The sequence below is a fragment of the Aythya fuligula genome, chromosome 11, assembly GCF_009819795.1.
Source record: "Aythya fuligula isolate bAytFul2 chromosome 11, bAytFul2.pri, whole genome shotgun sequence".
Taxonomy (NCBI): domain Eukaryota; kingdom Metazoa; phylum Chordata; class Aves; order Anseriformes; family Anatidae; genus Aythya; species Aythya fuligula.
The window spans coordinates 8,505,159-8,532,894 of record NC_045569.1 but is presented as its reverse complement, the minus strand read 5'-3'; the positions used below and the strand labels follow the sequence as shown (position 1 = coordinate 8,532,894).

The 27,736-nt window shown below is 43.5% G+C and overlaps 1 protein-coding gene across 1 annotated transcript in view; it reads right to left on the bottom strand.

Moving 5' to 3' along the window:
- Positions 1-27,736, bottom strand: part of PSTPIP1 (proline-serine-threonine phosphatase interacting protein 1) — a 52,484-nt gene that overhangs the window by 5,421 nt on the left and 19,327 nt on the right. Inside the window, exons 3-12 of the mRNA XM_032194959.1 lie at positions 27,178-27,252; positions 15,952-15,986; positions 14,407-14,513; positions 12,419-12,481; positions 11,226-11,324; positions 9,293-9,338; positions 8,351-8,430; positions 4,880-4,978; positions 4,071-4,167; positions 917-1,001 (exon numbers count right to left, since the gene is read on the bottom strand). Of these exons, the coding sequence (XP_032050850.1) occupies positions 917-1,001; positions 4,071-4,167; positions 4,880-4,978; positions 8,351-8,430; positions 9,293-9,338; positions 11,226-11,324; positions 12,419-12,481; positions 14,407-14,513; positions 15,952-15,986; positions 27,178-27,252 (786 nt within the window). The remainder of the gene's footprint in view (positions 1-916; positions 1,002-4,070; positions 4,168-4,879; positions 4,979-8,350; positions 8,431-9,292; positions 9,339-11,225; positions 11,325-12,418; positions 12,482-14,406; positions 14,514-15,951; positions 15,987-27,177; positions 27,253-27,736) is intronic.

Sequence of the window (27,736 nt, the reverse complement as noted above, 5' to 3'; positions counted from 1 at the left end):
ATAAACTGAAATTAAGTATCTCTAGGCTGTTTGTCCATGCAGAGCATGGTTGTATTCTAAATGGCCATACAATTGGCTTCTGTAATTACATAGGATGCAGTGTTGGAATTGATTATTGTAGAAAATCTTGTTCCAACTGAAAACCATAATGTTATGTATAAACCTTATCAGCCCACTCACAAGCCTGGACCATGCTTTAAATGGGTGAACACAGCCTGCTCCTTGTCTTTGCCATGTAATAAGGCTTGTCAAAATACAAAGCTCCTCTGCTTTAAATATGATGCCATTCCCACCTTAAATTAGCCATTTTAGTATAAAATATTTAAACCAATATCTCTATCATGCTCTTGTGCTGATATAACTGCATTCATGTCACAGCATTTACCAGCAAAAAATGGATAAGAAAAAACAAAACAAAACAAAAATCGCCTCCCTAATCATCACAGTTATTCCACTAAGTATTTCTTGCTTTGGTCCAGATGCAGAGAGCAGTTCTTTGTTTTGCTCAGTGGGGGGGTGGGGGGTGCAATCCAATAAGGTTGCTGGGAAAGACAGCCCTCCCCAGCCTTCACTCCCAGCAAGATTCATGTTTGCCTTCTCTTGCACAAAGCGTTTTTGTGTTATGTGCCATCGCTCACTGGGAAAGAGGAAATAAGTGAATGCTCTCCAGCACTGGCCAGCTAATTGTTTTAGGAACATGTCCTCTTGTATCCCCTCTCAGTAGGTCATAGTAAAAATATTCTGGCACCGGTTGTAATAGGTTTACCTCTTCTGTTGAGTTATGTTTATTGATATGTGGCTGCCTCTTGCCACAATGCAGGAAGTAATAACTTCTCTGGGCCTGTTTCCTGTCATCACACACTGCTGTGTTTCAACGGAGAAATACCAGTTATGAGAACAAAAATGTACCGCTCACCTCTTCATCATCCCACAAGACTGGGTTGGGCTGCTGTTACCTCTGTTTGGTTCTCTGCTGTAGTAGTTCTCATATCCTATTGCACCTGCAAAAGGGTAACAAAAAGCGATGGTCAATCAGGCAAAACCTACTTCACCCTACCAGCATGCAGCAGACAGTGCAGCAGTTCAGGGGCTGTTGGAGCAAAATGCAACACAACATCTATCTGCACTCGCCTGTCTCGTGTTTGGAGCAGCTCAGAGGGACTTGGGGCTTGCCAAAAGCCATTCAAGTGATTGTATGCAGATACGTCCTTGGTAAAAATTCAGGACCATATCAAGGTCCTGAATAACCATTCCAACAGTGGTGGCAAACCCTAATTTAGAACAGTTTACTCCATGACTGTTTTATCTGTTTTCTTAAAAGCCAAAGCTTTAAGGGAAGAGAGCACAGTCATTGTGAGCCCGATACAATTGGCTACAGTGTTTTTTGTTTCTTTCTTCCTTAATGTATTGAGTTGGGAGTTTCTGTTGAAGCTAGGAAAATTTTTGAATGTTTTCACCAGCAGCAATAATGAGCAATTTCCTGGTCTGTGCTTGTACTTAAGTGTCTTCCTACCTTTCATATCTCCCCCTCCACCTCCTGAGAGCTGATTTACTGTTTACCCAGAGATGTTTTTTTTTTTTTTTCCTCTCTCCAACACAGTTATGTTACCATTCCTTCACTCCCCCCTATGGTGTTGTTAGGATGCAATTGAGACCATTTACAACTCTAGCTTCAAAGATGAAATAGTTACAGATTTATTTTTCATCTCATAGCTGCCAGTGCAGTTGCTTAGAGCTGGTGGCCAGACACCCTTTCTGCCTTCTCAGTGTTACAGCCAAATAAATATGAGTCAAATCTGATTCAGAAGGCCTGATTAACTCACTTCTGACACCAGTTAATTAAGAAAAACATTGAGCTTGGACTTGTTGGATCAGCCAAGGCCATAAGCAGAGCAGGCACGTGCAGCTAGTGAGTGTGAAGAGTCCCTACAAGTAAAACTCTCAGAACTTAAGGAGTTTTCTGACCATTTTAAGGTTCTGTCTCTTAACCTTCTAGACTGTCACCTGCTATCATTTCTAGCCTGTAATTTGTGTTAAGATTAGGTGGAAGAGGGGAGAGAGCAATAGGATCAAGAAACCAAGAGGTCTACCCCTACACGATGCAAAACCATGTGAGTTTTCCCCCTGTGTTTTGCAAATAATATATCAGATCAACAGCTCACCATGTGCTACAGGGCAGACCCATTAGCCAGAGCTGTGGAGATACCAGGATGTTACTTCAGAACATGTCACCTTTTGCCGCTAGAAGGTGGCAAAAAAATAAAAGCAAGAATCACTTGTTTCTTTGCCTTTCATAAAGATCTGAAGGTTTGTTCCCACCTATTTTTTTATTAGAAATGAGTCTTGACATAGCCAAGAACTGTTTGCAGAAAATTGCCTAGGCGACCGGAGAATGAGAAATCTCACACAGGAGGAAAAAAACTAGCTGAGAATTACAAATCTTTTTTCGTACAGAGGTTGCTTTACACCATTGCAAAGCACAGTTCTCCCTTCTGCCAGTGAAAATGTAGCTTTGCCTAGGTGAAAGCTCCTGTAGCAGTCAAATTTAAATCCCCTATTGAATAGCAGTAAAATGGCACCCGATACACCAGCATCTATATTATTAGTTTAAAAAAAAAAGCAAAACAAACAAACAAAAAAAACTTCCAAATGCTAATTCTTAATTTTTATGGATATAATGACAGAAATGCTGAGTGAAAAACAGGCCTTAGATAGCTCAGTGCTGGATGAGTGACAGCAAGCAGCTCTGCTGAAGAAGTTGCTAGCATATAATTGCTGCCAGCTCTGAGCTCTGATGGAATCCAAGGGCTCTGAGCTGTTCCCGTACAAGATAATGACCCCAAGGGACGGTGTTTGTACTACTGATGTTTGTACCTGTACAATCCCTAGCATGGAAGGTTTTTATCAGTATAGAATGTTCTTATGCCAGTATAGGTTATTCCCTCTTCTGAAAGGAAATGAGCTCTGCTGAGACTCCCAAGTCCACGCTAAGGGGGGTTCTCTTTGACATCTCGGTGTAGTATTGCAGCACATAGTGGAAGTGAAACGGTATCTGTACATGGGCTAAAAAATAAGTGAATAGAGGAAGTCTTTTCAGAATAGATAGGTATTGTCAGCTAATGAGGTGATGAAATGGGGATTTTCTGTCCTTTGACAAAGGCTGTGAATCCTTGTTTACTGCAGCACTGCAGGAAAGTGCAGGCTTTCACTCAGCCTGTGAATATCGGATATTGTTTGCTGAAGTAAGGTGTGGTTTGCGTTTGGTCATGTGAAATGTTAGGTGGCTCATTTCTGATGGCGTGTTTGGAGAACTGCTACCCCGGAGCAGCAGCGTGTTTTCATTTTACAACTGCTGTTAGCACTACCTGTCCCACTTTCTGTTTCTGCCCAGAGGCTTTGATCACTGAAGTTGATGAAGAGGCTCATTTGCCTTGAAGAGACAGCCCGTGAACTTCAAGTCGTTTCTGCATGCTGGGGCAAAGCCAATTTCATTCAGTTTCCCCCAGCTAGGGTCTTGCCCCTATACAAACAACTTCTTGCGGGGATGAAGGAGGTTATTCCCCATCAGGCAGGTGGAACAAAATGGGATACCAAGCCTGGCTTTCTCTGTGCTACAAATAAAGAGGCACTATCTGTGTTGAGGGGACACCAGAGTGCAGTTAAATGATAATTTGGCTCTGACTTGTCACCACTGCAGGAAATTGAGGATGCCATTTTGCAAGGCAGTTTGCCACCTCCTTGGTGGTGCGAGTTCAGCTGTGCTGTGAAATAAGCATTACTGAAAAAACAAAAGCCGACCTCTCTTTTTTTTTTTTTTTTTTGGGGGGGGGGGGAGGGGAAGGGAGGTTTATTTTTAATGTGGATCATTGAGCTATCCCACTTACACCGCTTGCCGTGCAGTGGTGACAGCACAGTGAGGGGGAAGTGAGCCACAGTGGGTGGGAATGAATAGCCAGAGCGGAGAGCGAGCAGGCTCCTTCAGCTGCCTTCGCTTCCAGTGGAGAGTGCTGCACCGCCACAGCCCAAAGCTAGTGGATGACTCATCTGATGAGACCGATCGGAATAATTACCTGGAGGTTGTGTTCCCGTCATTTTGGTCTTAATGAAGTAGTCTATGTCTGACTCTACAACGCAATTCTCCAAGCTTACCCGAACCTCTTCATACAACTACAAAACAGAAGTCAAGAATGTAATGTTAAACGTTTCACATTGAATTAGCAATTAATGTTTTTCTAATAGTTTTCCCCTTAAAAGAAACTATTCTTGGTATGTGTCTGATCTGGATGGTTCTTTGGTCTGTCCCCTGTACAGCAATTTTTGTAAACACAGTTGTTGATTTGTGTTCTGAATATCCTTCTATGAGAGGAAGATAAATTAATCACAGGAATCAACCATTGAGAGTTAAAACACAGAGCTACTTGAGTGAGGAGTATGACCCACGCTTTTTAGGATGTGAGTCACAAGCCTCCGACTAGATAAAAAGTTTGAGGGGGAAAAAGCAAAGCACCGACACAGTGATGTATCCTTTGTCTTCCTATTCTGAGCCCATGACCAGATGCCTTTCTGAAAGGTGTGCCTGAGCCCAAATATACTCAGCCGAGTAGTCTGGTATTTGGAGGCATTCCCCAGCAAACCGAGAGGAGGAGGCACACTCAGCATGTGTGCCACAGGCTGCCTAAATCCAGGTTTGTATCTGTTTTGCATCTGGGCAAAAGGGAATGAGCTTGATTGAGAAGAGTTCCCCTCTGACTGCCAGAACAGCACAACAGCCACTTTGCTGAAGACAACACATGCAGATAAGGTCAGGCCAGAGCTGTGCTGCTAAGGGACTCTAGCACTTCTTCCTCTGCATGTGAAGCTCCTCGGCAGGTGCCCCTACCTCATCATCCTTCACGCACTGCATAGAGAGCTGGTTGCAGTGAACCCACAGCGAGTTCCGGAGGATGGTGATGCGGTCACACTCCTGGAGCTGGAAGACCTGCAGCCGAAGAGACGTGAGGTAGCATCACAGCAATCATTCATTTGTGTTGCAGTGACAGGGCTCGGCTCCTCTGTGCCCAGCTGGCAAACCTGCAAACCGCTCTGAAGGATCTTGCATAGAGGACCTCTCTTCATCTACTAGAGGAACTACATCTACTTGCTTGTACTCAAGGGTTAGAGTGCTTGCACCAAAGTAAATTTACGTTTTACAGACAAAAAGAAAGGGAAAAGGAATGCTGAGTGCTGCTGAGGAGTTCAGAGTCAGGGTCCTGTCTGCCCATTGCACTGAAACGATGTGAAACAGATCAGTAGAGTATTGTCATGAAAGGGTTTTATATATCTTAGAGGTGGAGCCAAAAACATCTAGCTCTGCTCTCTAAAATGCCTCTCCAAATTTCTCTTTTCGATCTATTTGAGGCTCTCTGGGGTTGCCTTTGCAAATTTCTAAGGTTATATTCATGGTAAAGAGAAGGCATTTTACATTTTTCTCTCTCCGTCATCTGTCTGATTCTTCTCATATTGTACAGCTGACTAGATTTGGGGAGAGTGAAAGGGAACAAAGAGGAAAAAAGTAAACTGAGATGGAGAAGAGGCAGATGAACTTTCTGTAAAAACTTAAAATAAATTCAAAAAAAAAAAAAATATCTAAGTTATACTGTTATAAGTAGAGCATCAATTTTTGGTTTTCTATGAGGTGTGAAAAGCTCAGATGCTTCCAGCCATCTGTTTCCCCTTCCATTTGCTAGTAATTATGTCCAGAACACCATAAATGTATACAATATTCAGCAGAACATTCAGTTGGGTGAGCTGCCTGCCATTGAATATCTTATCAGATTAAAAAAAAAAAAGTCAGGATTCAAGCAAGGGAGACTCAGCTGGTGCTGGGACCAGTTTCTGAGAGAAGTAGCTTTTAAAGAGAACCAGAAGGGTAGTGAAGGAGCAGTTCAGTGTCCACGCAGAATAAAAAGCCTACAGACATAGCCCCTGGAGGGCTGTTGAAATAGCAGAGAGCGAGCTGGGAGTTTTCCAGGTACATGGTGTCCGGTCAGGAAATGCAGCTCAGCAAAGAGAAGTGCAGTGGCTCAGGGTTGTCAAGCCCTTTGCAAATTGGGGTGTTGTATTAGACTTATCCCTCGTGCCCTGCCAGCCTGTGTAACAGACTGCTTCTGGACCAGGGCTTCTCATGCCAGGGAAGATGGCACAGCCCTGTGATAAAGGTTGTCCCCGTGCTTCCACTTGCTAGGCAGGCTTTTAGGCTGTGGGTGCCTAGTGCTTAGCTACAGACCTCAGCAACCTGAGTGCTTCCAGATTCCTCCCTGCTGTGCAGTCAGAAGTTTGGGATCTTCAGCTGCCTTTTTGTACTCGTTAGTACTTCAATAGGTCTCAAGAAATCTGCCAGTTCAACCTACAAGCACTGTTTAAAGAAGGGATTAAAAATGCCTTTCCTTCATGACCGGCTGTTTGAACTAGGCAGTGGGCAGGCCACAAGCCCTGTGGGCTATGAAGGCTTTGGCCATGTGGGAGAAATGAAGTGTTCCAGGTTGTGGGATGTTTTGCTTGTTTGTTGGCTTTTTGAGAAGGGGAGAATGTGCATCTTGGGAAAATTAAGGCTTGGCAGAATTTCCATGGAATGTCTGCTGTGCCAGCCATGGGACTTTCTAGTGCTCCCAGACAGGTAGTATTTAAGAGGAAATGGAGAACAGGAAACCTATTCTCCTGGCATTTTATTTTATGTGGGAATAAAGCCTGAAGCAAGTAAACATAGCAAAAACATAGTTTAGCAGACAGACAAATGAATTTGAAGGATTGTTATGACCAAATGTGTGGCTGATTTGGATGTTAACCAGTTCCTATAAATTGTGCAAAACTTACGAACCAAATGCAAATCTCTATGTCCATCCTCGGCACACTGGAAACAGAGACTTCTCCCCCAGCCACCACCTTTCAGTTGGAAGATTACTCCAAGGCACAGAGAAAAAGCAGGTGGATATAACATGCTATGCAAAATAAGGATTCTGAGCAGCTTAGATATGTTTGCTCTCAGAATGCTACAATATATTATTTTTTAGCTTGACAAGAAAACTTTACTTTCAATCTCCATTGAACTTGGGATATATGTATATATATATATATATTTTTTTTTAATTTATTTATTTTATTTTTTAAAAAAAGGGAGGGGGGGAGGAGAACAAACCCTCAAACGTGTCCTGCATTACAGTGAGAAGCTATTCTGAAAACGTCCTGATAGACGTTACCTAAAAAGAATGTTTCTTTTGCTTCTAATGGATTGTCCTGGTTTCAGCTAGGATAGAATTAATTTTCCTCCAAGTAGCTGGTAGGGTGCTATGTTTTGGATTTAGGATGAGAAGAATGTTGCTAACACACTGATGTTTTAATTGTTGCAGAGCACTGCTTACGCTAAGCCAAGGACTTTTCAGCTTCTCGCTCTGTCCTGCCAGCAGCCAGGCTGGGGGTACAGCAGGAGCTGGGAGGGGACAGAGCCAGGACAGCTGACCCAAACTGGCCAAAGGGGTATTCCATACCACATGGGGTCATGCTGAGCAATATATAGGGGTGGCTAGTCAGGGTGCTCAGGGATAAGCTGGGCATCGGTCAGCGAGTGCTGAGCAATTGCATTGTGCATCACTTGTTTTGTACACATTATTATTAGTAGGACTATTATAATTACTGTTATTATTATTATGTCCTAATAAGCTGTTTCTATCTCAACCCACAGGCTTCATTTTCCTGATTCTCTCCCCATCCCAGAGAGAGAGGGGGGAGGGTGAGTAAAGGGCTTTGTGGTGCTCAGCTGCCAGCAGGGTTAAACCACAACATGGATTAATGTAATTTAAACCACAGCATGGATTAATGTAATTCTTTTTGTCTCCATTTTGGAATGTATCTTTTAAGCTAAAACTGAATTTTCATATATTCCTGTTCATCTTCTACTGGAATTACATTCTGTCACAAAGCAGTTATTCAAGAAACAGTCTTATCTTGGCTGTGATAGAGAACCATCCTTAAAGTTAGTGGGTTCTTAAGTAATGTAGTTGAAAACAGGCAAGAAAAGCTTGCAACTGGGTTGTACCAGTTCAAATACTGCTCCTCTGCAGTTGTTTCCCTCCTGTATATTTACTTACTTATGCTGAGCAAGCAAAGGGCACATAAGCAAGTGAGACAGCCAGCAATTATGTCTAAATCTACTTTAGGTTTTGCAGCATTCTTGCAAAGACATTTCTTACGCTGAGACTTGGTGTATAGCAAACAGCAAAACCCTTGGGACAATATCTCAAGTCTTAGACCGATAACTGTAACTAGGATAAAATAAAGAGAACACAAATATATTGCTGCAAAAGTCAATGTTTACCTCGCAGGTTTTGATATGTTCCTGCTCCCACTCTGTCCTGACCTTATCCAGCTGTTCAATGTTCTGTTTGTACACGTTCTCTGTAAACACAGACACACATAATAGAAACCCAACAGTTAGGGGAAAAAAAAAAAATGATACCATCTTTCTCTTTTTTCTCCCATTAGGATTTTGCTGTGGCTTTTGCCGTGTTTACTTTGTCAAACCACAGCCTTAAAGTATATCACAAGACTACGTGAGCTTAAAACTGGTGGGCAGCAAGGAGATAGACATTTTTTTTTTCTTTGCAACTTTATGCTACACTAAGGATTCTATGCATGGTTTGCAGATCATCTGTAAAGTTTACAGCGGGGACGGTGCAAATGAGAGATCAAGAACCTGGGTCGTACCTAGGCACTGACTGTCCTTAGGCTCTTTCCCTGCTGGGCAGGTCAGGTAGAGCCTGTGATTTAGTGCAAGCTTCTACACGAGCAGTGAGTGACAAGTCTGATCTCATGCGCCGGCTCAGGTGTTTCTGGCCACATCCTTTTGGACACGTACTGTGTTTCTGGCTGAAGAACGTAGTCAAGCTACCGTGCTCGTGTACAGGGAACCTGGGGCCTCTCTATCTGTTTTGGGTTGGTTTGGGGCAATTTGAGTGTCGTTGTGCTTTCAAACTTGCTTAAAGAAGAGCTTTTCTTTCCTGGGTGAAGTCCTTACAGAAGGTCTTCTATAAAACCTTTAATGACAGCATGAGATTTGCATGTCCACAAGTGAAAGTAAATGTCTCTCAGGTTTGCTGTTGTTTAGAAGCTTGCCCATTAGTCTTTGGGTAGGTGACTTCACAAAACCTGACTTCAAACAGGGCTAGCTTGGGTGGTTCGGGTGGTGCTCTATCAAAATCAGTGTGCTGGTAGATTTTTGCTGAGAAAAAAAATAGTTCTGTGACAAATAGAGTATCACCTGCTTCATTTGCTGCATCTCTGCATTGCTTGGCTTTGTTCTGACTCTGAAACAGGAAGAGAAAGAAACACCCCAAATTAATTGCTGTGGTTTTTTGCTCCTAGCCCAATGTTTTGCTGCCTCCTCCCCTTCCCCTCATAAGGTAAAGTTCAAAGTACAAATACTTCTTGGCTGTTCTGCCTTCAGGATCACAGAATCATTTAAGTTGGAAAAGACCTTAAAGATCATCAAGTCCAACCACCTGTTCTGTTGAACATGGATTATGCAGAAGAAAGGACCAAAATTTCACAGATGTAGTTGTAAGTTACAGGCTTCAGGGGAAAACTGGCAATTTATACCAGTCCATTCAGGGATGCCTGCTATAGGAGCTCAGTGCCAGCATGACCCAGCCTGAAGCTTGTGTCTGCTGGCCAAGTTGCTGCTTTATGATGTCCAGCATGCTTTTCTAATAGATACTTACAAGCAGGAAAAAATGGCAGTTAAAAATCTCCATCTCCCAAGCTCCTCATATAATATACATATGAAAAAAAACACAGCCTTTGAAACACTTTGCAAATGCCAGGCTGTTTCCCATAACAACTCAGAAATCTAAAAGCAAAATTCACTCTAAATTCACTCTAAGCAGTTTTTTTTTTTTTTTTTAATCTTCAGCTTTTAAACAAATGAAAATACAGATATTATTGACAGCTCTGTTCTCCCAGGTCTTTCTGCACAGATGGTGAAGACAGTACATTAAAGCACAGCTCTAGACATCAGTATAACACATTCTCCCTTTCTGCCCTTCAAGACAATGCTCAGGTAGGGGTTCTCATGACCGTATTCCTCATCACAGCTGGTTGGAAAATGTGTAGTAGGCTGGGAACATAAGCTTCATTCTTATTTTTGTCCTGACCCAAACTGTTTGCAAGTGCTGAGCAGAATTAAACAGCCAACGTTTCTTGTGAGATGCCCCTGTGCATTTCAAATGTGCTGGCATGTGTGTGGAAATAATGGCAATGAAGCACCCTGGGATTCTTCTGCACGAAAGGAGCTGGGTCAGATTTTGATGCCATCGAGGTTGCTAAGAGCTCTGGCATAATTTCAGTAGGGCCAGGGTTTTGTCCGCTCTTTATGGCTAAGCTGGAAGGTTTTGTTCATCAAAGATAAGGGAATGCTAGAAATAAAATGTCAATTTCTGATGCCGATTTTAGTCTCCATCTCCCCACTCCTTGAGATGATTTTTGATCCTTTTTGCTTACACTGCACTGATTTTATTGAGCCAAAGGGAGTTCGTTTATTTTGTTTTCTCCATCTGTTCTGCTGTGAAACGTTCCCATTAAAAGTTAGCAAATTGACAGCTACAAGTATCAGACAATGCCATGAAGGACTGCAGTGCCTTAATTTCCAATGATTTATTTTTGAGTTTGTAAATTTACTTGGAATTAAACTAACCATAAGAAGAAAAATGTTATGAAATAGATGTGTTTTAATGTAAGATACTATGCCTACTAAATGTAAGTGACCAAAAGGCAAAACTAAACTGTGCGACATACTTCTGACTTGCTTCTTCTTTTTTTTTTTTTTTTTTTTTTTATTAATAATTTTGGAGAAAAATCTCATTCAGTTTGCTTTCAGAACTCATGAAGCAATTAAATCATAGCCTGGGATAAATAAAATTAATTAGATAACTCAGTTCCTCCCCTGCCTTTTTAAAACCCCTGATCTATCACAGGACAAGATCAGGGTTACCAAGCCCTACTGAAGAAGGTGAAGGAAGGTCTCCTTGGGAAGGTGCTTCATTTTAATTTTGATTCTAATGGGTTAATTAGAAGGAAAGCAACACCTGGCACCCTGTGGAATGAATTGTTCAACTGTGGTCTGTTGAACCTTGAAAAAGAAATCCCCAGCTTTCTCCCTTTTAGGCATCACCCCAAAGGTCTGCCATCAAAGGTACCTTTTCTGTTTGCTTCTGGTTGCCTGAAGCACTTGTCCGTTCAAAGGACTGCTCGGCCTCATCCGCCTCCTTGCACTTCTGTTCGTACGTCTTCTTTGACTGTGTTGAAATGAAATCATATGTGAGGGTAGGGAACAGAGCTGGGTTGTTTCCAACTTGACGTTCAAGGTACTTTCTCTTTTGCATGCTGGGGAAGAAATCAGTGCCCAGGCTTGGACAAAGGAGGAAACTCTCTGTGACACCATAAAGAGGTGCTTATTAAAAATAGAATGGAAAAGTCAGATTTATGCTAGCAGCATAAATCAGGCCCTCTTCTTACAGCCCTGAAATTGTTCTCTCTGTACAGCCTCAGCCAGTTCCCTGCAGAGGTGATCTCCTGCCGTGGCTGCTCCACACGGGTGTGCAGGCGGTGCTAGCAAGGTTGGTGCATCAGGCAGCTGCCTGAGCTACAGCACGGAGCCCAGGTTAGAGCACAAGCTCCCCAGGGTACGGGTGGGAACAGGCTGTCATTTCCACAGGGTGACTTGGAGCATCAGGTGGCCAATGGGTGTCTTGCCTGCTGCTCCAAGCTGTGAGGCAGAGCTGGCCCCACACAGGTAACAGTCCCAAGGGAGTACTCGGAAGCCAAGTAAATCCTTATTTGCTCCAAAAGAGCTCTCTTAGAGCTTCATTTGGTACAACAGCCGTATATAAATACAAGTTGTCAGTACCCTTCCAGCTGTAGCACCAATAGGTCTGCAACGATTTTTCCTTAGAGGCAATTGCCCCCTGGAAACCAAACCCAGCAGGCTGCAGTTCCTGTACCTGCGAGACTTCCATATGGAGAGGTTACCTTCTGTTTGTAAGACTCCCTCACTTTTTTTAAAATGCTATTTACACCGACTGGGGAATTACATTTTCTCCTATAAGTATTTTCACCTAGAAAGAGTCAAATCCTGTTTGAATTTAACTTAATTCCTTTCTGAGTGTCTGTTTTGGACTCTTCAGAGCATTTGGCAGGGAAGATTAGCTTTCTCCTCCTGGCAGGAATCACATTCTCTTTCTCTCTCACACACACTTGTGCTCTTACACAATTACATTCACACACGCATTCTTGACTTTTCTTCACAGGGAGGTGCACGTGATACAGATTTCACCCTGTCTATGACTGGAGCTGGTTTGCAGAGATACCAGCACAGGAGCTCCTTGCTTACCTCCATTGTTTTCTTATAGTGGGACAACTTGTTCTTTTGCATGCGCTCCATTGCAGACTCGTACTGTAAGAAACACACAGGAGTGAGCATTTCTTTCTAGGAAAGTCATTGTCAGAGTCTTCCTATGAGCCACAGGCCTGTGGGGAAGATTACCTCACTCTGCTTTTATAACTGACAGGTTTCTAAGTGACACAGGGAGCATCGGTATCAGGTTTAAAAAAAAAAAAAAATCCAAGATAATTCTGCCTCAGTGGTTTCCATTAATAGCATAGGATGTAGGTCTTCATTTTCTGCCTCTTTTTTTTTTTTTTTTTTTTCCCTTAAGGAGATTAAGCATAACACCTAGTCACAGTGCCCATCAGCTCTGCTAGCAGAGTTCATCTGCTGGCTCAAGAGCTTGATCTCGTGTCTTTGCACAACAAACCAATGTCTCACCCATGTGAGCAAGGGTACGTGTCCATTTTGAACTCAAACAGTTTCTCTGTAATTTATATTCAGTTGCTTCTGGCAAATTTTTGCTCTCTGCAATATGATTTCCATGACATAATCTGGTCAACACTGGGAAGACAGTGCTGAATTTTCTTTTATGGCTTTAATTGTGGTGTGCCCTGCCATGTGCAACAGTGAGATATGCTCCTATTTGGCAGGGGCTGGGTTTCTTCAGTGGGACTTCTGGTCCTTTGATCTTTACATTCTGCTCAAGCAAAACTCCCTCCAGGGCCACGCAGAGGCTTGCTTGACATCAGGCTGAACAGCACAGTCCTGAAAGCAGCTACAGCAGAGCCAGCACAAACACTAAATAGCGTTTTGTGAGATCACCACAAATACTGACACCTTCTAGCATGTCTGATGTTGGCTTCCTCACAGCCAATGCTAGACAGAGAGAACAGCTTGCAATGGGGTCCTGAGACTCCAAAGGAGATTTTACCTTTTCCCCAGGTCCCTATAACAGTTCCCATTTGAGTATTAGGCTTATTGTTTTCAACAGGAGAGAGAGGCTCTCTCTTCGTGGATCCCAGTAGTGAAGTGTGGGTGTGGGAGAGCAATGCAGATGACCGAGGTGCACGCTGTCTGTATTTGCATGCGTAATTTGCTTTATTGGATTGTTGTGAACTTCAGAGCTCAGTAGCAGCAGAGTCAGAAGCAGAGCTGGTTTTACCCACTCTCGTATTTGGTTCTGTGCTGCTCCAAGTTCCTGTTTGTCTGGGTTGTAGATATGAGTTTTGCTGCATTGGACACTGCCCATATATATTTTCATTTGTTTGAAATTGGCAAAGGACTGGATATTTGATTTTTACTGCTCCTTAAGTCATTGTTTTCAGTGTTAAGTGACTGTCAGCTCTTTGTCTTCAAGCCTGTGGAACCAGAGGAGTAAGAGTGACCACTTGTCTCTGTGAAGAGCTACTTTTTCAAGTGACTTGGAGCTGAATAAGACCCTAGAGGATGAAATAGCCTTAAATATACTCTGATTTTTATTATATAACATCAGCTAGATGCTATTCCCAGTATATGTAATTCAGCATGTGTGCTGCATTCAGCATAACATTCATTTTATGAAATTAAAATGATTTTATAATCATTTATGATCATAAATGATTAATTATGATCATTTATGATTTTAGATGTTTGTGTTATCCTTTTATTTTATTGCATGTTAGAGATCATGCAGGATCATGCCATAGCAATGTACTTAGTGCAGGTATAAAAAGAGGAAAGAAGGGATTAAGTTCTTATGGGGATAAGAATAGTATCTGCAGTTACACAGAGACGGTGGAAGTGACTAAAGCTTCTGTTTCCTGAGTTCAGAGCATTACTTAACTTGTAGCTGGGCTCAGAAAGTTGTTCCTCCACAGTCTAGTACATCGAGTGAACAGGACACGCTGGGCACATTTTATCATTTTTTGCACTATTCCCAGCCTATGGCTGGAGGCAGGTCATCAGTATGGCCCGCTGACCCAACATGGTTCCAAGTTTTGCTGATTCCTCACCTTTTTTCTTTGCTCCTTCTGTCTTTCTCGGAACTCCTCTATTCCTTTCAGTTCATCCTTCAGCATAACTGCCAGCTGGATGTGAGAGTTTCCAACGCTTTCAATTTCTAAAGCAGATCAGAATTCATATGCAGTCAGCAGTAAGGTCTTTAAATGTAAAGTCACGTTTTTCAGGAGATATTTCTGAGATGTGGACTCTGTACAATTTGCCACGAGCAAAGCAGCCTTTTAAAAAAAAAAAGTGCATGCAGAAACACAGGGAGCCTGACATTGCTGAGGATTCACACAACCTGAACAGGGCTTATTGCAGGTCCTCTCAGTGCCTGCACGTACATGGGCACGACAGCTTGCTGCAGAACTGGAGCACCCACTCAGAGCAGCCTTGGCAAACGCAGAGGCTGGCTGAGTTTCTTCACAGCCCCGTTTACCCCAGCCATAGGTGTTGTGGGGTGAGGGAAGGAGGGAACTGATGCCCATCATCCCCCTGGAGTCTGCCTTTCCCTCTTCTATGGCACTGTCCCTCTTCCATTTGCCTCCAGCCTTGCACAAACATCATCAGAGGTGGTTGCAAGCTGAGGATTTTCAAGGGCCAGCTAAGGTGGACTGAATTTCAGGCCACCTGGCTGATGCTCTTGGAAGTGGCTGGTTAACATCTCTGCATTTGTCAGCTTTGGTGGCTCTGAAATGGAGCCCTGCATTTTCCAAAACTTATAGACTCACAGAATGGTTTGGGTTGGAAGGGACCTTAAAGATCACCTACTTCCACCCCGCTGCCATGGGCAGGGACACCTCCCACCAGCCCAGGCTGCCCAAAGCCCCATCTAGCCTGGCCTTAAATGCATCCAGGGATGGGGCAGCCACAGCTTCTCTGGGCAGCCTGTGCCAGTGCCCCAGTTCCTCACTGCCCTCAGAGTAAAGAATTTCTTCCTTATATCTAATCTAAATCTACCCTTTTTTAGTTTAAAACCATTACCCCTTGTCCTGTCCATACACTCCCTGGTAGAGTCCCTCTCCAGCTTTTTGTAGGCCCCTTTTTGATACTGAAAGACCGCTGTAAGGTCTCCCTGGAGCCTGTTGAATGCCCCCACCCAAGCTCTAAGAATACCTTAATTCACCAGCTGCTTTTCTAAGGGTGTTGTTATCTCAAACACAGGTGCCAGTACCCAGGTGCACGGTCCTATTGGCTATGGTGGTGGTGCCCTTCCTGAGTGAAAGGTTTTAGCTTGGCCTTGGGCACAGTAAGCAAGCACGCTGTTTTGATGTTAGTGGTTTGTAGAGGTGGGAACAGGGCTAATGTTATGTGATTTGATCCAGGTAGGACCAGTTTGAGGAACAAGCAGTTTTCTGTGCTTCCAGAGATTGGATTTGATGCCCAGCCTTGGAGAAGGACTCTAATGAGTGCCCTTTCCCTCCACTCTCCCCACTATGGACAGGGACAGAAACGTTAGAAGTGTGAGGGGGAAGAGAAAGAAAGACCCCAGAGAGGGCAAACACAATCATGTGTCTGTCTTAACCCAGGTCAGAAAGAAAGATGTAAATACTTACGTTGCTTAAGCCTCTCAAATGCTGCCTTCAGTGTGCTGTGAGACAAAAACAAGTGTGCTTTGTTAACATAGGTTTCGAAAGATGGATTGTGAATCTAGAGGAAAAACTTTCCCTCAAAAAGATCCACCCAGAAAAAAAGCTCTTAATAGTCCTGTGATAAAAATTGACCATGCTAAGAGACACAATAGCATCAATCTGTTAGCACTAGGAAACGCAATAAAATGCTCCATGAAGCAAAGAATTGCAGTGCTCCTTATGTGCACCCTCTTTTTTAATCTGTATTTGTAACTGAGCGCTAACAGACATTTCTCTGTTCTTGCACGTTGCCAACGGATGCAAGTCAACTGAGTGAAATAAAGATGGTCAAGGGAAATTGGGTTTCAGAGCACTAGCCCGAAGGGTAGAGAGAAGCCAGCCCCGCCTTCTGTCTTGAATGCAGCACCAGCAAATTTTTCCTCCTTGGTCACCCTTGAAGCCGGAGCAGCTCCGCTGTGCAGCATCTCCGTCCTGCGCTTTCCTAGCACCCCCGTGTGGTGCAGCTCGCCGTCCTTGGAAGGACACGAGGCGCTGAGAGCTGTGAGACTCTTGCTCACAGGGGCTCCCAGCATCCCAGAAGCACAACATGAATAACCCGTGCTGTAAAATGAGGCCTCAGGCTGTGATATACAGCGTGGAGGTGACCAGAAACTGGCACTGCTCCTCCGGTGGACCCGCGCGTCGAGAGAGGTCCTACAGTGGGGAGTTGCAGGAGGACGTGAAGGGGTAATGGTAGTTCACCTGATGTCCTGGTTTTTGGTGAACCAGAGTCCTTTTAGAAAGCAGCAGAAAGACCAGTATAGAGGTGACAGGAGAGGAAAGAGCACAGTCTGTAAGGGGCCTTTTCAACTTAATCAGCTCTAGCTCTGAGTTCGCAGGCTGGAAGGACATTTGCATACACAGAAGCCAAGACATTGGGTGTGGTGATTTTGAGGTTTTTCAGAGGCAAGGAGGGAAAGAGTTCTGGGCTCTCCAGAGTGTGCCCAGCTGCCCCAGACTGGAGGCCAGGGGAAAAGCCTCCAAAATCTCCTTGGCTGAAGCCTGGCTACTGGGAGAGCCAAGAAGAGGATGCAGATCACTCCTCAACCATGTGTGACTGCAGATGGGGAGGGAAATCCTGCATCTCCTGGGTGTTCCAGGAGGCTTAGGAGATACGTGAAGGGTCCTAATTGCCCTGTGTTAATTTAGGCTGGACATCTGTTTCCTAATCAAAGCTGGTTGTCCAAGTAGCAAGACCACATTACCAGGCAGAAGAAAAGTGCACAGAGGATGGGAAAGACTGGGTCTGTCCTCAGTGATAGCTGCCCTGCAATGTGCTTCCAAATCTAGCTTCGTATCTGTCCATGGAAATATAAGGAAAAGGCTTTCAGCCAGAAACCATGAGCATTCATCTACCTGTTGGACTCTTTCAGTATCTTTTCAAGGAAATAACTATGGTAAACTAATTTTTTTTTTGGTGGCAGATTATCATCCTCACAATATTCAGTCATTTTGAAGGTTCAGTCACCTTTCCTTCTGTACCCTTGTTCACACAAAGTGAGTCTGGAGTGGAAAATTTGATGGAAACTAAATTTTCACAACACAATGGAAAAAAAAAAAAAAAAAAAAAAAAAAAAAAAAACATGATTAATTACAGCTCATTTAATTAAAAACTTGAAATCAAAAACCAAGTTGAATATCAGTAGCTGAGTTAGCTTTTCCCCTGCTAAAAGTTCTAAAGGATTATTTTGAAAACTTAAGCTAATTTTATTCCATAAGTATATTTTTCCTTTTTTTTTTATTTTTTTATTACAGACTGTCCAATGGGATGTGGGAAGTATGCTAGCAACTTCATGCTAGAAATAGGTAAATACTGACATTTTAAAAACAGAGGACACTTGCAAATTGCACACACTGTTTTTGCGTGACATATTAATCTGTTTTTCAGAGATTTTTTCATCGATATTGGTGATTTGAATTATGGCAAGGCTGAAAAAGCTGCTGTAATGGATACTGAAAAAAAAAAAATCATTATCAATACATATCCAGGACAAAAGCATTTTGCTGCTTATTTTGTTTTCCAGACATCAGAGCTACCAGAGTAGATCATGATAAGCCATACAGGAAGCTTCTCTCATTTTTGCTGGCTTTCTGTAAGGTGGTTTTGCTGGTTTTCTGGTATAATAACGCACCTGGCTATGAGCTGGGGACACCCATTTGCCCACACATGGTCTTTAGTTGCTATTTCAGAAAGCTCTGGCCTTTTGCTCCTGGCATAAAAGATCTGCGCAGGCAGTTCCTTAGCTGCTGGTTAGGGCAAGGCCACAGTCCCTAAGAAGACAGAAATAGATTTAAGCCATTTCCTTCCCCATTTTTATAATAATGTTCTGAAATCAGTGAATCAGATCCTTCATCCCTATGGTGCTTGGAGTAGCAACCATGTTGTTGTGCTAGCTTATGTAGGGGGGAGGACAAGTAAATCAAATCTCGACCCACAGATCCTTCAGGTATTCCTCTATGCTTTCTGGGCTGCAGGGATGTGCTGGCTGCAGCAGCAGCAATCCTACAGATAAGTTTTTCTCTGCTGCTAGATGCTCAGATTATGCCAGTGAAATATATAATGTCAGCACTTTGGAGAGTTTCCTGGAAGCATCCCATGTAGCAGACATACGTAAGAGTTTGAATTCAGTCGGTACCCTTGTATATACAGTACCTACTGCCTCTTTCTTCTGTGGGGTGTGACTCTCTAATAAGATTGGTGAGAGTTTGACTCCAAAGCAACCAAAGTGAGGGTGTCTTGCTCTTAGGAACACTTCTACACAGTGCTTTATCCTCACAGTATATTGTGCTGCTTGGCATTGCGGTAGTAATTTATTTTGTTGTTGTTTTTTTCTCTAGCCAAATTAGAAAACCTGAGGCTGAAAATAATTCAAGGAAAACTACAGTTCCCCCTCTCCTCTCTCTCTCTCTTTTTTTTTTTTTTTTTTTTTTTTTTTTTTTACTTCCTTATATCTGGTGTTTCCATGCCTGTTCAGGAAAACTTGAACCACCCCAGCTAAGGACAAGACACCTTTGGGCATCTTTACAATGCAGCCCCTTGCGAACGTCTCAGTGAAATAGGGTTGGACACGAATTTGCTGTGCTTGTTTGTTAAGGCTCCCCCTTGGACATTTAAAGATTACGTTTGTCAAAATGAATTTCAGGTGCAGACAGGATTAAACCTGAACCTGGAAAAATGGGGAACAGATAGAGCTATTTTGACAGCCATTCCGCAGCAACCTCTGGTGATTTTTGCCATCTAGTGGCTGAGATATTGGTACTGTAGTATCCTCTGACTCGAGCACAGCAGAACTGAACTGCTCTTGTAAAATATGCACTTTTCAGTGTTTGTTTTTCCAAGTGGATTGGTAGAAGGAGACTAACAGAGCTTTTAGAGGAACGGGGCAGCCAAGGAGAGGTGTAGAGAATGCGAGCATGTGGCGGTAAAGCTCATTATTCAGCATTTTTAGCTCTGTAGGTTTCAAAATCCTTTCCAAAGCAGACTTGCCCAAATTTACCTGGCAACCCAATCTCCCTAGGGTACTGACCGCAGGTCCCTGTGGCTCTCCTCTAAGAGGATAGGCATTTACGGAATGCATCGTTAGAGAGCTCGGTTTGATTTCTTTCTCTCAGCAGAACTTGCCTCTGTTTTCAAGGCAGGAAATGCATCCTGTATTTGAGAAGAGGGGCCTCGCTTGGCAGTGTGAGAAGTAGCGGGGAACCACCACGTCTGATCATAAATTCATTTCACTCACTGCAAAATCTTCTTATAGTCAGTCCAGGAGGGGAACTTAGCACAGGGTTTGGAACAGCATGGGTGGCAACATTTAAAACTGAACCTGTCCCAGCTGCTCTCAGCATTTGCTTCCCCTTGTTTGGTCTCTTGGACCTTGCTTTTGCTAGGGAGCTGCGCTGTTGCTGGAGAGAAGACTGTGTTGGGCAGCCCTGCGTGACACCAGGATTGCTAGGAAATGCACTGCAGATGGGGCTCTGGTACCTTCTTCAGAGTCACCACAGGCTGAATTTTATGGCACTAGAGATGCACTCAGCAGAGCTCCCAGTGGCAGTGCTGAGGCCACTACATACCCTGGTGAATGGCTCTTTTGTAACCGTAGGCTTGCTGGCTTGGGCATTTTTTTTCAGTACTTTTCTTCCTCACTGAATTAGAGACTGATTTAATTGAGTAATTCATAGAGTCCCTCTACATCTTGTACACAGGAAAGTAAAACATAAGCTCTTCTAACCGGAAAACCACAGCTCTTTTTAAATTTTCTTTCTTTTTTATCTTTACTTGGTGAAATAGAAGTGGAAAATAACCCCACCTTCCTCTAAAATAGTCTTCCTTTTTGCTCAGTTTACATTTTAACATCAATCCAATCTACATTGTTCTGCTCTTACTGTTTTTTGGGTTTTGTTTTGGTTTTAAACATTCTTTCTGAAGCTGGGAGAAGTCTCTGCCAGATGCAGCCTGCCTGCAGAGCGCTTTCCAGCAGTCCTGTTCACCCACTGCCTCAGAAACCCACTCACTGCCTGCCCCCTCTGAGGCCATGGTTAACATCTGTCTTCCCTCCTGCCATGTAGGATAGACCTAAGGTGGTATTACCAACACTTTTTCTGTGAAGTGTAGTGGCGGTAACAAAGTGGGGAGAAACAAGTCCAAAAGTCTCAGTCACTGTGCACCTGGGGGGTCTCTGCAGGGATGGATTTGGGGAGGGTGGAGGAGAGGGAAGTGTGGGTGTGGAGGGGGAAGTTGTGCTCTTTAACCAGGGAGATAACGCCTCACTACCCAGCCTGATGCCAGGCACATAGCAGAGTATTGCACGCCAGAATCAAATCTAGCATCGCTTGCCAGGATGTTTTCTTCTTGTCCTCAAGCAGAAAGGCAAAAGCACCCTGTGCGACTAGAAAGATTTCTGTACAGGTACCAGCTGTGGTGTGATGTTTAAACCACCTGCGGTGGAGAAAAGGCCTGAGCAGTACCTTTCTGTCTGCTGGAGCCCAGGTCTTTGTCTGTTTACAAGTTAGCTGCAGCAAGGCGCCAACATGAGTAGCCAGCCATTAGGGGAGGCTGTAGCGTGCAGCAGGCTGGGCTCAGCGTCAGGTGGGATGGACCGTGTCTTTCATGAAAATAGCCACAGATGTGGAGAGTTCCTCTAATGCTGCGGTGAGTCTGCATGCGTCTTTTGCTGTTGCTACTTACATATTTTCAGATAAGTGTCAGAAGCGGAAGCAGCCCCGGACTGAATGGGAACAGGGTGATACCGTCATTCTCAGGGCTGGTTGCTGGGAGCATGCACAAATCTCCCCAGGCTTTGCTGGGACAAGAGAGCAAACAGACCCCTTGTGACTGCAGAATGACCTATGGCATTCCAATCAATGGGTAAAACAATTGAAACAATTCATGTACCTCTCACATAAGACTGAATTTCCCCATCTCCTGCTCAAAAATGCCCGTCCTCATCGCTAGAGCGCATGTCTAGATTGGGTTTAACAACTGAGCAGAGGCACACTTCTTTCAAGCACATGCTTGGATCTATTTTCATAGCATCCTGAAAGTTCAGGATATGAGAGTGTGAGTGTATAAACTCTGTGCAGGTTCAGAACTTTTGAGTGGAAAATATTTAACCATGGAAGAATGTGACCTTCCAAAAGGTTTTTAGCCTCAGTTTAAAAATGTTTGCTTTTTTTGAATAATACAGAGAATTGTGTATATTATGTGGCAGACATGCTATATTTATACACAGGAAGCAGCAGTTTGGCATTTTGTTACAGGTGCCCTCACCCCATGCTCGTTGAAATATTCTGTTTCAGGCATTGCGGAGAAGGGCAGAGCAGGCACAGGTTTGCAAGAACTGCCCTTTCTCAAGGTCTGAAGGAGATGTTAGTGGAAAAGAAGGAAGGAAAAACATAGGAAATCATATACACAAGAAGAGACAAGCAGGACAAATGACAAAAACAGCAGTTGTCAGACGAGGCAGATTTAACCAGCTACCGCATGTTTACATCAGTTACTTTACAGAAGAGCTGAGATCCCAGAGGCTCTGTTTCAGCTGAAGCAGAAGATGTGTCTGAAAACTGGGCTCTGTGGTATACTTTTTTTCATATTCTTCTGCCGAAGAGTTGCCCAAAGCTACTGCATGGAAATTCCTAGTCATCTTGCAGCCTGAAAGGTGTTTCCTCTGAAAGGTAGGAGCTCTGAAGAGAATCATCTGTTACTGGGAGTGCTACCAGTAAACACTTGCAAATTTGTTCTCAGTTTGTAACTCAGCTGAAAATCCTCACTCCCTGTGCATCCTTTCCCATGTGTGCAATGCAGAATATGGAGGCTATAAAAAGATACAGCAGTTTAAACTTCATAATATGTAGTTCCCTTTCCCCTGTTGGAAATCAGCATAACCTGTGCTTTGCCAAGAATATACAGCTATAACTTTGTAATCATCATTTTCATAATTTCTTGGATAATTAGAGACTATGAAATTTCAATATATAAACTAAAAAAAAAAAAGTGGGTTATCAGAGCTTTAAACTTAAATGTCTTCATTTCTACTTTATATTTTAAAATACCCATTAACCCTGACTTCTGATAGGTGAGCTCCAGAGGTCTGTTTCTGGGCAGTGTCCATCCTCCTACTTTGACTGCTGCAATCCTCACGCCATGCCCACTCCTCAGGTTCTGCCCTGTCCCTCCCTAGGTCTGACCCACCCCAGAGTTACGTCTGCACTGCTATTTGAAGGGAGGGACGCTCCCTTCAGATAGCTGTTCTCCTCCCAGCACTTTCTCTAAGACTCCCCAGCTTCCCATATTTCCACATACAGTGCTCATTCACAGCTGCGCTGGGACAGCCGGGTGATTGCCTTGAAAGAAGCAGCCAGCCTTTTCCAGGTGTTCGATGGTGTTATGGAGCTCAGTGTGTGTGTAAGACCAAAAAGCAGGGGGACTGCAGCTTACCACTGCAGGCACGCTTTGAGAAACCTTGCCGAAAGGATGCTAACCTGCCTCTGTTGTGATGTCTCAGCTAACGTGGCAAGTGTGGTGAGGCAGGTTAGAAATGAACAACAAAAAAGGCACTTCTACATGTAACAGGCAAGTGCGTTGCTTTGCTAGGAGATTCAGTGGATGCTAAAACGTTTCAGGATTTCAAATAAGATCAAGGCCCAAGAAAACTCTGCTGGGGGCTATTCAATATAAAGCTGCTGCTGGTTTGGCAGCCCCTGAACCACCAGTTGTTAAGGTCAGATTGCTTAGGAGAAACTCTCATATGCTTGGTCTGTTCTGCCCTTCCACACAGACCTGGTGCCAGGGACGGGATATTAGGCTGAACAGATTTTGGTCTGAGCATGCGTGACCCTTCTTGCAGTATGGAACTTGTGTTTAAGTGTATGTCTCCTTCTGTGTTTGAGAGTGAACTTCCCAAGGCTTCCAGCAATTGCTGAGTTAGGTCTGTGCCACGTGCCAAAAGGGGATATCTCTCTTCCCTGTCGGAAATAATTTCTATCAGCTGCAGTGCCTGAAGCAAGGGCAAGAAGACAGAATGCCCAAAATTGCTTAAACTAGGCTGAATGGATGTGTGTTTTGGCTGTTAGGCAGCACTTTCAGGGAACTTTTACTTCTTGAGATGATATCTGCAGTGTTTGTTTGCCGTGCCCATGGTAACCAGCATCAACTGCTTTTAGAAGTCCTGCCTTTGCTTTTTTAATTTAAAAAAAAAAAAAAAAAAAAAGTTGTTCCTCATCTCCCTGTCTTGCTTTGTAGGAAAATTTTCTCTAGCTGTAGGCTAAACTTAGCCATTTCCTATAGCAGTTAGAAAAGGACCAGTGAGGAACCAACTGCAGCAAACTGCATCTCTGGTAAGCAGTGCTGAAAACTCATGCCCTGCTAGCTCTCAGGTCAAAGTGCCTTCCTCATATTTCTAGTGCCAAGGACTGTGCAGGCAGACCTTTTCCCAGATTCAGATGTTTCACTACTGAGTATCAGCAGTAGTAAAGTGTCCCCCTACAGTTTTGGACCATAGTTGTCTCTGCCAAGCACTACTGGGGCTGGGGCTGGAGGGGTCAGTTCCCTCATCAGGAGCTTGCTGACAGGTCCCCAGTATCTCCTCATCCTATTGAGGCACCCAGCCTGGCTACCAGCAGCACATTCTGTGCCTTCCTCTATACCAAACTTTTGTAGTGATGGTGGAAGAACAAGCACTGGAGAGTATACAGGTGGAAACCCAATGTCTGCTGTCACCTACGTTTTTACTAAGAGCAACAGAGAGTTGTCCCAACGCTGCTGTTGCATTTCCGTGAGCATTCCCTACTACTCGTCTTTTGAGTCAGCAGCACCTTTCTTCATCTGTACATTTCAGTAAATAAAGACAGGTAGCAGAAACTATTTATACATTCAGATGAATTCAGCAACTTGCTACAGGCCAAGCAAAAGCTGGGGGTGAAGGAAAGCATGGGTTTGCCACCGATGTTTTGCCTGGACCGCTAGACAGGGACAGCTGTTCACCCCAGGTTTGTGCTGCTTCTGCCACGCGCTGCTTTCCCTACCTGCTACAGAGCATCAATTTGACCTGCTGGAGGGATGGGAGGTTTTTGGAGCCAATTCATTAGGTTCAGCAGTTTGTTTATAATGTGCTAAGCAGAATTAATTTTCTTTGCGGTTGTTTCCCTTAAGGTTTTCTGGGAGTTCTCTGGCACTGAAAGTTTATCAGTAGTTGTCTTCTTTCTTTTTATCAACCTTTTAAAAGGCAGGCAGCCACCTTCCTGATAATGAGAACTACTGGAATGTGAAATGACTTCCTGGAGAAGTGACAGAAAGCTTTAGCAACTGAGATACTTAAAAGGTGACTGAAATTCAGACTAGAGGATAATTTTGCATTATCAAGGAAATAAGCAAGTGATCTAAAAATAATTCTTGCTCCTCAGTGATATATAGCATGGCATAGGGAGTTCTGTAAAATTCTGAGAAGAAAAAAAAAAAAAAGGAAGAGGAGGGGTTTGAGGAAGCTGTTTTTTTTTCCTGGTGATTGCTGAATGCAAGTTTTAGGTATCCATACCTGCACAACACCTTAGTTAGACTTCATTTGAGAAATACTGCTACCCAAAGATACATTCAAAGATGTGAATAGCCCCATTCAGATATCTGTAATACTTCCTGTCAGGTATTTGTGATACTACTAGTATTCACTGTGCTATCAAATAATAGGGAACCCTAAAAAGAGGAAGCACTTGGTGCAACACAGGGCGCTACTTGTAGGACAAACCTCTCAAGCTCTTACTAAGGGCAGAAGGTGAGTTCCCTGCCTCCAGCCTCTCTGGAGGACTGACCCTGGGAGCAGCGCTGCTGTCAGCAATGCATGCCATCTAAACAAACAAACTGCACACCAGGTCAAAAATATCAAGGCATTAAAACCAAATACTTCACATCCATGAATAGTTCCAGTCCTCAATAGATTTCATTTTTCTCTGATTTTAAAGTGTGTACTCTGGACAAAAGTCTTTCACTGCCTATCTGTGTAACCCCTTAAACAACCAGAGGGATGCTGAAAGAGAGAAAGCAAAGTGCTTCAGAAATAAGTACTATGAAACATTCGCTCTGATAAAATAAAAAATATATATCACTGCAGTGCTAGTCCCTACCCAGGCCAGGCATGCATTTATGGAAACACAGTAAATCAGCTCTGTAACATGCCTTGTTGGTATATTCAGCCTTCTTTCTATGCCAAGCTATAAAATTGCTGGATCAAACTGGAGCTGGGCTTGGTTCCAAACTTCCTCTAACTTCAGGAGAACACGGATCCATATCCCAGCCCTGGGGCTTGCCTCTGCCTCTAAATCAAGCCATTAGAATCCCTTAGGAAAAGTCAGACCTGTGAGTTATCCACTAAGTCACAGAAGAGCAGCCAAAGCTCTCTGTTTCTGAACGTGTTTGCTCTACCTGCTCTGAATTGCCAGTAAGGAAATTTAGGTGGAGCCTTTTGGTAATCCCCAATTGCTAATATTATCATCTGCTTTGGAAAGAAGCCATCTATCCTTAACCTGTTATTTTAATTTCCTTTTCTCTGATTAAGTCTCTGTACTGAGACACCAGTAAGGTGTCTCTTTGTACCTTTTTATACCTCTCCTTATGCCTCTGTGATACTGTAATGTGTTGTTCAAGGGTAAGGTGGAGATGGAGTAATGAGGGAAACAGAGAGGTTTGCATGTGCTCTGGAGTGAGCCCCGGTGCTCTCTCCACTACCAGCACTTGGATTAATGCACCAGTTCCCCATCAGCCTGGATGCGCTACCAAGTCAGTGGCAAGTGCTACAGGTGATTGCCTGGCACTTGCATGTCATGATGGTCCGAAGATTTGGGGTCAAATTTTACAGTGAAATATGAGCAGGAAACTATGCTTATAGCAAAAGAAAGCAATAAATAGATGTAAAAAGGAGAGGGCGATTAAGAAATGAGCTATGAGGTCTCTTTCAGTCATGTCTTCTATGACCCCAAATATTCATCCTCTTCCACTTTATTCCTGTGTTATTACTTGTTACAGTAATGACCAAATGTCTCATTACTGCTGCTACCATCAATAATAGTAGCAGTTTATCAGCAGTGTTTGTTAAGTTAAATTATGTGCCAACATATATCTTCCTCTCCCAACACAATCTATACATGATCTAAAATAGTAGTACTGGAGACAGAGAAAAACATGTCATTTTAGTGTATTTCAATAGCTGTATTGATTTGTCTCAGGTAAAATCCCTTGAAAGAGTTTTAAAGATTGTATTCCTAAGCTAAGCATTTTTCCTGCTGCAGAGGGTAATTTTTGGTGTCTTTGCGCTTTGGGTTTATTCTGTCAGTCTCTATGAGGTTAGCGTTAGGGTTAGCCAAGCCAGCATCTGAAACATTTACCAACATCTTCCTTTTCCTTGTTCCCCATCACTCAGTTTGCTCTTGGAAGCAAATATTAAACATTGTTAGCAGTGCTGAAATTAAGAATATTCTCAGTACAGACCTGCTGGCAATTCCCAAAGAGAGATTTTCTGAGTCTTGTTTTGAAGGACCCTGGTGTCCCCCATTTTCTTCAGCACCTTGAAGTGCTGAAGTGAGCAGCTTATGACCCCATTCATAAGCAAAGCAGGCGTCTGACATTGCTTCCAAAATGCTTACATTTGTACCAAAAATAGAAGAATTGCTTACTTGATTTCTGTTTGTCCTCCTGCTTTTCGGGCAATTTGAACCAGCTCTTTCCCATATCTCTCTTCTGCTTGCGCTCTGTTAAAAGAAAAACTTTCTCAGTGTCTCCTAGTGGAACCAGCATAAAGTTTACAAAACTCTTCCTGTGCAACTCTACCTTTGCAGCTGAGGTACGAAACACAAGAAACAGAATTTCTTTAATTTCTCTAAATTAACTCTAAAATTTTTGGGGTGAACTACTTGTGGAAGAAATGAGGGACAACAACTGTTCATCCTCGCGGCTTTGACTAGACTATGGTGTGCTAACACAAGTTTCAGTGCCGCCACAGGGCAGCAGTTTGGGCACACTTCTGTCTGACAGTATCTGGCTCCCCGTTCTCCTGTCCCTCTGCGTGTGATGGCAGTGAGCACCTCGCACTGTGGCCAGCTGGACTGGTGGCTCTGGTGAAATCCCACTTGCAGGTTTGCAACTGGCTTTGTACAGAGTATATTAAGGGAAAAGAGAACGGCCAGCTCCCGTCTCTCATAACTCTTGCGTTAAGTGTTCCTCAAACTTCATGTG